The 11,168-nt window shown below is 39.3% G+C and overlaps 1 protein-coding gene across 1 annotated transcript in view; it reads right to left on the reverse strand.

Moving 5' to 3' along the window:
• Window positions 1-9,930: 9,930 nt before the first annotated feature.
• Window positions 9,931-11,168, reverse strand: part of LOC105939184 (neuropeptide FF receptor 2) — a gene marked incomplete in the record, with an annotated part of 7,574 nt that continues 6,336 nt past the window's right edge. Inside the window, 1 exon segment of the mRNA XM_036137423.1 lies at window positions 9,931-11,168. Within this exon segment, the coding sequence (XP_035993316.1) occupies window positions 10,582-11,168 (587 nt within the window).

The following is an 11,168-nucleotide window of genomic DNA, read 5'->3' on the forward strand; positions in this document are numbered from 1 at the left end:
TTAGCTTAATGAACCAAAAGCACAATTTGGTTTTCTTATCCAATAAATCCCTTACAAGTGTCATATTCATATTCATTCAGCCCCCTTTACTCTGATACACCCATAGAAAGCCCAGCACTGCCTTAAGAAGTCCCCTCATTAATATCTTTTAAAATTCAAGCTTTGACCATCTCGCAGAACTTTGTTCAATTTATCATCCAAAGATAGATGGAGAATGGCACAGCTGCAAAACTGCCCAGTCATGGCCATCCACCTGAGCTGGCAGGTTGGGCAAGGAGAGCATCAAACAGAAAAGCACCCAATAGACCTATTGAACCTCTGGACAAACTGCAGGGGTGTCTGGTAACAGGACAACAACTATTAGTTGTGCGCTCCACAAATTGTTTGGAGGAGTGGCAACAAGAAGGTTGTGATTGAAAGAAAGCCGTAACAAGTCTTGTTTTCCCCAAACCATGTGGGGGACACAGCAGACGTGGAAGGTCAGCTGACATTAGACCACAAATGAACTTTTTGGGCTTCATGTGAAATGATGTAAAACTAACACTTTTCTTTTATGTGTAGAAGAAAAAAACCAACACCAGAAATCACAGTGAAAACACAATCCATACTGTAAAACATGGCGGTGGCAGCATCATGCTTTGGTGACGCATTTATTCAACAGGGAGATAAATGCAGGACAATTCTGGAAGCTGACTCAACTGAGGCAGGACATTACTGTTTGACAACAACCTTAAACATACAGCCAGAGCAACTGTAGAGTGGCTTACATCAAAGCATATTCATGCATTAAAAGGGAATAGTCAAAGTGCAGACCGAACTCCAATTGTGAGTCTGTAGCAACCCTTGAAAATGTATGCCCATAAACACTCTCAATCTAATCTGGCCGCGGAAGAAAACTCAGACATCCTCCCCTTGAGACAAAAAGACATGAATTTGTGTCAACAGAGCTTGTGCGATGTAATATTTCATCAGATCTTATTCCGTAGTCCCTGAGTCTTTACCATGCAGAGCACCCTTCTGGGTCTGCTGTTTTGTGTCAAATGCTCGTTGTTATTACTGTTAAGGGAAATATGATGTCGGTAATGAAAGAGTAGGAACAGAAAAGGGTTATTGTTAGCACAATGTCTGTGACAAGAAAACCAATGACGCAAGGAGAAAAAGAAGTTATGGATACAGAAGCAATAAAAGAAGGGAAGAAATGAAAGGAGCAAATGATAGAGGGCAGATAATGTTACAGGGAGACTGAGAGGATCAGAAAATCTGGATGTCTGGAGAAATAAAAGCCCCCGTGATTTAAAATCCCTCATCTTATGCTGGCAAAGAAAATTGTGTGTGCCCTTGGTTGCACCGGCAGCATGTGGGTGTGGACAACATCTCCTTCAGAGCTTTGAAGCACAGCCATCGTCGCGTCTAAGGAGTTGTGACCCTCACAGTTGAAAACGGACATTGGTTACTGACAATGGTTTTTGTTCTTGTTGTTTTGGAGGTCACGCGATCTGTGTCACTTACTGAACCTTGTGCTCCACTGATAGACGTAGTGTTTCTATCAAGATAAACCAGACAGAGGTCCATGCAAAAACTGTCTATTTGTGAAGTTCTTCTCTGTGTGAGCAGACAAAAGGACAACACTATGAGGCCATATGTCACATAAGCACTTTGAACCAAAAACCTTTGATAAACCTTTTCTTCAATCTTTGTTTAGGCCAAATTAAATTAAATCAAAATGAACTGAACCTGTCTTAGATCCCAGGATGCAGCTTGAGATATCTTAATACAACATTTTGAAAGAAGTCATTTAATATTGCATATGTTATCTTCTTCCTAGGAGTCTTTCTTTGCCGCTCACAGATTCAACAGGATTTTTTGATGACCCCCCACTTTCTCCCACTTAGTCAGTCTCCTGCCAGCATTTGATTAATTATCAGACCCATTTCCTGAGACACTATATTTTTTTTCCTGCCACTCTAAAACAAAGTTTTACAGGCTCTTCTTTTACGTCTCACTTTGCATGACAAATGCATCACCTGTGCGCGTTACTTCTTCCTCCAGTCTGTTTATGCCTTCTAACGACAGCATGTAAGTGCTTGTTCTCGCAGTAACAACATTGTATGAATTCTGATCAGATTCAGGATTTGGGGGAGCGTCTTTTGAGTCATGCTTCAGTTTTTTTTAATAGTTTGCTTCCCAGGAGTCTGACTTTTTTGTAATGGTTAAAACTGTCTTTGATATTTCCCCATTCTGAAGGTATATGCATTTTTGCTTAGACCTTTTACAACCATTCCGTTCAGTTTTAGTCCTGATTATCTTCAGTTATTTGGTTGTTTGTTTTTTTTCAGCCACTTAAGCCTGACTTATAACTCAATCAGATAAAATGGGTCCTAAACACAAGGGATGACCTGTTTTATCAACACATAACAGACAACTTAACAAAGGGAGTGCATGAAATCAGATGTTTAGGTATTTCATTGCTAGGATCTTGTTCAATGGCACAGTTTGTTTCTTTACTTGAAGCTATGAAAAATATCAAAGAAATAAGTTAGGCTGACAGAAAATACTATTTCAGTTGAGCTTTTTGTCAGAAGTGTGTTTTTTGGAGTAGGACCTAAATGCAGAAAGAGAGATTGGATAAGTGATGGCTTGTAAAAATAAAAATAAAAAAAGTACAACATCGCATGAGTAGATAAGGTGAACAGAAGCATAAACTGAGAACAAGGCAGAGTAATGGACCGTAGGGAAATGCAGCAGAAGGATCTAAAGGGAGAAAATTAAAACCGAAGAGCAAAATACAATCTACAATATATTACTGTATATACAATATACAATCCAGAATCAAATTCCTTTAATGTATGTGCACACATACCTGGCAAATAAAGAGGATTCTATACATGAGGACAGATGGAGAATGGCATTGAATGCAACTGAGTTAATCAGGAGATAATGTGGGCATAAGAGGGAGCACAGGGAGACTGAGCAATGGAGAGTAATTAAAGGGGGCATATGCAAAATACACTGTTTTAGCCCTTAAATACATTTTGTTGTGTACTTGGAGTTGCTAGCAATGCGGAAAATTTGAATGTTGTCTGTCCAGGTGCTGCGTAGATATCTTTATATCATATTTCTCAAGTCGTTAAGTTTTCTCTGTTTCCTATGCCATTTCTTGAACAATTACATCACAGTATTTGGTGCGGAGCAGCTAAACAAGGTTACAAACGTCCGGCTTACCACTTTTATGAATCTGGTATTTTCATTTCTCTGAGTGATTTTGATGTCCATGCTGAAGGATGCTACAAGTGGATGATTCAAAACGTTTGGTTGTTGATTATATTGCCCCACAGCGTAAATTAATGAGGAATTCAGACCAAAGCATTCCACTTTAGAAAAATCTAACAGAGATGGAAAATAAGTTAATCAAAACGTACTAAGAACAGAACCCCAAGAATAAACAAGGAAACTAAAGACAAGGAAAAGACTTAATAGGGCAGCACTTTTCAAATTGTGAGAAATACAGGAAACAAACTGAATAAGTTGAGAAGTAACTATAATAATACGTGACTGTTACTTCACAGTGGAGTAAAGTCCTTTAAAATAAAAAATAGGTAATCGTAGTTTTCAGAAAAAATGCTGCGAAAGTCTTGTCCGTCCTTGCTCTCATGAACCAATTTGACAATTTCAACTAAACAGCATATAGATTTAAGAGTTACTGAATTGTTGCAAATATATATTCTTTCAGTTATGCAAACTGTAAAATTAAGCTTTGAATATATAGCTGAATATAAACTGGGACTAAATTGAAATAGTTTAAGTTTTGTAAGTCTTTTGTTTATTTCATATATATAATTAGATCAAATTAGAATGCAAACCTTCTGTATGCTGTAACTAATCAACCACTGTCTTTGAGGGGCTCCCTTATCCGACACTGCTGCAGCTCATTTAACAAAAAGTGTTTCTAACAAGAGAATTCAGATCTTAATACTTAATCACAATTTAGTGATCAAGCGAAAATCTGAGAAATGATTGCAAAGCTTTTATCTCTATATCAGGCTTGTCATCATGTATGTCCCTATTAGCTGCGGGACAAGCCGTACTATTCCTCAAATTGAGGAATATGCAGAAGAGCTCAGTTAAAGCTCTTAGAAATGTGGAAAAAAAATACCAGAATTGTCTCAGGTATGGTTACCCAAACCCCATACCAAATTATTAGATTCTTGACTAAAACGCCAAATGAACATACATCATTATTCACATCCACTGAAATATGCAAACTGTGCTGACTGAGAAAACCCTTGAAAACAAAATCGGTCGGCTACATTCAGAATAGTTTGATTTGCTGAACGCCGCACCGCTGCCTGCAGGTTTTATGCGAGGTAGTGAATGTGATTAGCGGCTCAATGTCACAGCGGCTCATGTTATTCATCACCTCTTCCATTCACACAACTGGAAGCAGCCTGAGGGTAGATTAAATTATCCAGTGTGTGACTATGTTTGTATGTGTTTACGTTGCTTACTTCTTTAACCTTCAAAGCTACCCTGGCCCCTTGTTTCACTTGCCTCTGTTAAGTGAAGTGAATTTCCTGTTTGCGGTGACTGGTTCAAAATGTTCCTGCAACCACGAAGGCAGAACATTTTGGTTTAAGTCCTCTGCGTTTGAGATTACTCACCACTTTTTATTACATTTCAATACAAATTAAAACAAAAAATGATCCCTGGCATGCAGCCAGAGTTATAGTTGGTTGGTTTTAATCGGGGGTATTCAAAGTGCGGCCCTGTGGGCCTTGGAATACGTTTGCATGGTCCTTGGGCACAGTTCAAGAATGGTACAAATATAACCCTCCAGTAAATGGAGCTGATCCAGATAAACACTTTTATATAATTTTTTTTTTAGGTTGACATTTTCACTGGCAAACACACACCTTGTTAACCTGGAAACACATTTTCATTTAGTCAATGCGTTTTTTTCTTTTTGTTGATGTTTTTTGCTTTCAATGTCAAGCAAATTCCTAAAATTTTCGATGAATGAAAACATTTGTCCCCTTTCTTCACTTCCTCTAAACAAACTAAGGAAGTCCAGCTGGAGGCGGTAGGTCTCATTTCACCTTCAATGGAGCAGGTGAGCAGATTCCTCAGTATGACTCACCTGGGTTATGCAATGACGACACGTTTCATTTTGGGTAATTCATTAACTCCTTGTTGGGCCCAGCGAGGGGAGAGAACATGGATTAAGCTGCACATGAAGAACAAACTAAACGGGTAAAAACTCTAAATCCCAGAATGCACAGTTTTCCCATTTTTATGACAACTCTCAGGAAAGGGGGAAGTTTTCATAATTACGCCAGACAACTTCCATTCTGACTCAAAGCCGGATATATTTACTTCCGGTGTGCTTTCGTCTTGGAGACTTCTCTGGAAAATGTACAGATGTTCATCAGCTTTACAAACTGTGAACAGTAAGGTTAAGGACAACAGCATTTATGTGTTAGTTCACCGTGTATCTATAATTTTCTGTTCACCATTCTGTAACAGCAATAGACTGTATATGAAGGAAACAGCCTGAAATTGGAAAACTGACAGCAATTTTAGAAACAGGTAGCTAATATATTCCATTCAATTTAATTTATATAGCGCCAATTAACAACATATGTCATCTCAGGACACATTACAAAGTCAAATTCAATCAAATCATCCAGACAGATTGGTCAAAAAGTTTCTTATCTAAGGAAACCCAGCAGATTGCATCAAGTCTTGACAAGCAGCATTCACTCCTCCTGAAATAGCGTAGAGCCACAGTGACAGTCGTCTGTATTGTCAATGGCTTTGCAGCAATCTCTCACTATACATTGCTGCATGTCTGTACTCTAACCAGGGGTGGAAATTAGTACCAGCCATTGGGCAAATGCAGGTAAATTTATGAAGTGGCAGGTATGTTTGCACTCCAGTTACATGAAAAACATTATTGCATTTAAATGGGTTGACTTTGACAGAAAAAGTGGTGTGTTATTTGTCCTTTACACTAAGGCCCAAATATTCTAAATAATGACCGCTAAATTGCGTTGAACTGTGAGAGCAAAAATTGGCCGTGTTACACCTGATCATCAAAGATGGCGTCACTAGCGGATAAGAAGTATAACTCTGATTTGGTCCGCGCCACTTAAATGAGTAAACTGCTTCTACTGCCGGCAGTTTGGGAGCTGCTGTCCAAGAAAGAGGAAGATCAAACCCTTCACATCATCACTCCGGACACACAGGACGCACAAAACCGTTCTTAATGGATGGAGAATTTTTGCTGTTAAACATTGCCTTAGAGGCAATAATTATTCTTTAAAATAAAGAAAAAAATTGCATTGTCAGGGAACGTTTTGCAAAACAGAAGAAAAAAACTTTTATTTATGTCTCACTTCAATGAGAAAATATTATCCGTTTATCATTACTCTAGCGGTTCGTGTATCTGATGGCGGTCAGGTCAAATGAGCTGAGCAGAGCTTCTCCAGCCCTTTTTAGGAAGGATCGGTCCTCGGGCCGACCCTTTTCACCACCTATATGCTCCCAGCTCCCGCTTGGTCAAATCATCCATAAACATAAGGTTTCATTTCATTGTTATGCAGATGACACAGTTATACATAAAAATGGACCACACACTCCCATCAGCTCTGCCACCTCCACTTCAGGTTTGTCTGAAGGAGATAAAGGCTTGGATGGCTGACAACTTCCTTCAGTCAATAGTAGCAAAACTGCAACAATCCTCAATGGCACTTCACATCAAACCCAGTCATCCTTCCTTTGCAGTATCCCTATTTTTGGTCATAACATTACCCTGTCATCCTCTGTCACAAATCTTGGATTCCGATTGGACTCGCACCTCACATAAGACACCCACATCCGCCATCTCTGCAAGGTCTCCTTCCTCCACCTCAAAAACATCGCCAAACTCCACCTCTCCCTCTCCCAACCAGATGCAGAGAAGTTAGTCCATGCCTTTGTCTCCTCCAGGTTGGATCCCTGGTAAAAGCCTGCAAAAACTCCAGCACATTCAGAAATGTGCCGCCCGGGTCCTGACGAGGAGGCACAAGTATGACCATATCACCCTGTGCTCAAATCCGTCCACTGGCCGCCGATTTAATACAGAATTAACTATAAACGCTGCCTCCTCACTTACCAGTGCATACATGGAGCTGTCCCTGCCTACCTCAGTGAGTTACTCACCCCACACACCTCCTTATGAAACCCGCACTGCAAAAACAGAACTAAAAATAAGTAAAATGTTCTTAAAATTAATGTATTTGTCCGTGATTTGAACAGGTACATAAGATGATTTGCCAAAGGAATAAGATTTTTGCACTTAAAATAGGAACAATCCATCTCCATCATTTTATTTCAAGTGCAGGATGTCTAATTATCTTATTTTAGGGGTCACAATACTCATTTCATTGGCAGATAATCTTATTTACCTACTCAAATCAAAGACAAATGCACTAACTTTAAGAACATTTTACTTATTTTTAAGAACATTTTACTTATTTTTAGATCTGTTTTTGCAGTGTGCCTTCACCAACTCAGGACCAAACTCTGCTCTATGCCCTCCCAGAGACCCTGAGAACCCCAAAAAGTGTGGAGGTCTTTAAGAAAGGGTCTTAATTATGATTTTACTTGTATTCGGTTAATGATGATTGTAAAATGCTATTTTTAATTTTTGTACCATCCCGGGGGTTGTTTTTAGCTCTCTGCTCTGTAGCACTTTGAGACGTCTTTGAAATGTACAGCGCATTATAAATAAAATGTATTATTATTATTATCTTAGAAAGTTTGGATTGTCTTTGTGAAACTAAAAGATATTGAACTGTGGACCAGTGCAAGCGTGTAGGTTTTAGGGTTGTTTTGTCTCTTTATTAATTCCTTCTTCAAGTTGTAGGTCACAAAATAAATACTTGTTTATATTCATTTGTCCTCATTGTGTTTGCTTTTGTTGGCCTGGCAGTTCTTTGATAGAATTTCAAACCAGAGAGCACGGGATCTTGCAAATAATTTGCATTTATTTATCAGTTTGTAAAAAAGCAGAGATTCTGTCGGCTTCACCATCGCATCACTGTTGGCACCATTTGGAAATCTTTGCGGATAAGATTGCTTTTGCAAATGATGAAACCAATGTTAAAATGCTTTCGAATAAGTCTCCCACAAATCCTTTGGATTTTGTTACACTTTCCAGCAGAAGTATTGACTTTTTTTTATCACATTCAGCGACTTGTGAGAAAGCTGAGGCATAATCGAATTTGTATCTCCAAACAAGCTTGTGTCAGCTACTCTGCTTGCTCTACTGGACTGTACTGCTGGGTTGTATTGCATTTGCAAGCTTCTTTTCAGGAATCATATTAGTGGTATGGTGCATCACTACGGCTTATTACGAATGGAGCTGCAGTTACAGTCGTATTCAATAAATTAGAATATTATTGAAAATGTAATTTATTTCAGTAACTCAAGTCACTAAGGTGAACACATTATATAGATTAGCACAGACTGGTGGTGTTTTAAAGCCTCTGTTTATCTTAATGACATTTATATATATATTCCATCTCCATCTAATTAAAAACACAGCATTTAAGATTAGAATATTGTATCAGACCAATAACAGAGCTGCATTTTTCATGCAGAAATGGGCGCTTAATGAAAAGTATGTTTAATACCAGCAAAGGTTGTTGCTTTTTTTTAAAAAAAAAAGGTACTTTTAATCTGGCAAACATGCACAGGCACATTCTAATTTATTGAATATTACTGCATAATTTTTATGAGAGATTACATTGAAAGATAAAATTAGCCATTTATGGTCTACAGCATCCACTCCTATAGTGCTTCAGCAAAGTATACATACCCGCTTTAAAGTTTTTGAATACTGTCACAGCCAAAAACTTTGATTTCTTATTCTTTAGGGAATAACGTGATAGATCAACACAAAGTGAAAGGAAAATAATCTGTGATTTTCACACATTTTTCTCTAAATAAAAATCTAAAAATGTGGAGTGCGTTCGTATTCAGCTCCACTTATTTAATACTTTATAGAAACACCTTTCATTCCAAGTCTCTTGAGGCATGTGTTTACCACCTTTGCACATGTAAAGACTGCAATGGTTGAAATGTTCTTTGAAAAATAGTTTAATCTCAGTCAGGCTAAATGGGGTGAGCTGGTAAACTTGAGCTTTAAAGTCTGGACTTTGACTGAGACATACGTTCATGTAAACTATTCTAGTGTGACTCTGTATGTTTGGGATGGTTGTCCTGCTGCGAGGGGAGCATCAAATAGCCTTACTTGTGCTGGATTTAGCTCCACCCTTATTCCCTTTCTTCTCTCTGTTAAAGAACAGTATAAATGAGGGAGATGTGTTCAGGTTGAGGTGCAATGTTAGTTTTGCCCCACATATTTAGGCCAAAAAGTCCTCTGTTGGTCTCATCTGACCTGAGCACTTTCTCCCGTGTTGGTAGTTTCCTCCTGTATTGCTGGTGGCAAACACTAACACAAGGTTTTCTTTCAACAACCTCATTAACACTAAAACAATGTCTCTTGGCTTTCTTTCAATCATTGTTTTGCCTCTTTTCCATAAACGTCAGATTTAAAAGCAGTTTTGATAACTTTCCCTATCTGAGCTGTAAATCTCTGTAGCACCTCCAGACTTACCATGGGCATGTATACTAATATCAAGTTATACATGTGACAACTGGATTTTATTTAGCCGTATCAGAGTAAAGTGAGTAGATTACATTTTTGATTTTTATCAAGTTTTTTATTTGCAAGAAAGTCACATTTCAGAACAACGCACTATTCTGTGTTGGTCTATAGCATAAAATACGTTAAGGCTTGATGGGTGCAACGTTACAGGATGGGGAAAGGTTGAAGGGTTATAAAAATGTCTGCATGAGAAAATTAAAATCAAAACAGCAACACCTTGATCTGTCTGAGGTCAGTTTTATTTATTAGTTTCCACAATTAATAGTGTAAAAGTGCTTTCACGTCTCTCAGTTTAAGGCTGAAACCTTGTGCAACATTCTCAGTTTCGATATCGGACATTGCGTGTGATGTGAAAAGCCCATCGGAGACTCGCATGCAGTACGTTTCAATATTTCACAGTAAGAAATGTTTTGATCATTGCTGTGAGCAACAAATGCAGCCAGAACTATTAGCATTTAATGACAGACAAAGAGAATCTGCACAAAAGCCCATTAAACTTTAATTTCTGCTGTGTTATTGTCCCAGGCAGATGACAGAAACTGCTGTGACTATGACATGAGCTGAATTTTATGGCACACTCCTGCAATCTGTCTCTCTTACTGATAACTAACTAGATAACACTCCAGCTGTCCCTCCTGCTGAGGTTAACCCACCGCTGCTCCCTCAGCTTCCTCTCAAAAGTCTGAAATACTACCAGATGTAGACAGAATGAGAGCATAGACTTGGCTAGTTTATCCACAAAACAGTGTGCTCTCCACCGTATTTGTTCTTTCTGTTAAGAGCAAACTGTGAACCAGACAGCGTGTTTTTATTCCCTGCAAGACAAAAAGAGGAAATTCCTCCCCACTGACAGAGCCGATAATCTCCAACCTTCATAGGCTCGTCATATTTGTTGTTCCATTCTCAGAGCTTCCTTCCAGGAAGCGTTTTTTTGATGTTTTGCTTCTATGCTGCCTCGCGGCGCAAGATGTGTCCCTGCTCAGGATAATGGACTCCCTGTTATCGGCTTGCAGACAATAAATTCTGTCCTCTGAATGTCTCCTCAGCGGTTGCGGGTCCATTTCTACAGGTCCACTCTGCAGAGGTAATGATACCACATTGGTAGAGTGTCTCCTTGCCGGAGTGAAGCCTGCTTTCTGGGAGGACTGCCGAAGTGAGTGAAGCTGGCAGGGAAATAAAGAGCTGTCGTACACACTGGGACTGGATTGACACCAGTCTGAGATGCTCTGGTCAGATCCTGTTTGGCTGTCTGAACTGTCTCTGACCTGTTGCCCCAGTCCCTTACGTCTGGCTAAGCCCAACAGCCCAGGGAGGGTAACCCCGGACGCAGACGCCGCCACAGCAGCGGCTATGCGGTGGCACTCAGCGGCAGACACCTTAGTCTCTTTAATTATGGCTCCAGGAGCAACAACTGCAGCCGAGCTGGAGAACGATGAGTTACTGAAGAGGGCAGCCACTT

The sequence above is a fragment of the Fundulus heteroclitus genome, chromosome 5 (assembly GCF_011125445.2).
Source record: "Fundulus heteroclitus isolate FHET01 chromosome 5, MU-UCD_Fhet_4.1, whole genome shotgun sequence".
NCBI lineage: Eukaryota > Metazoa > Chordata > Actinopteri > Cyprinodontiformes > Fundulidae > Fundulus > Fundulus heteroclitus.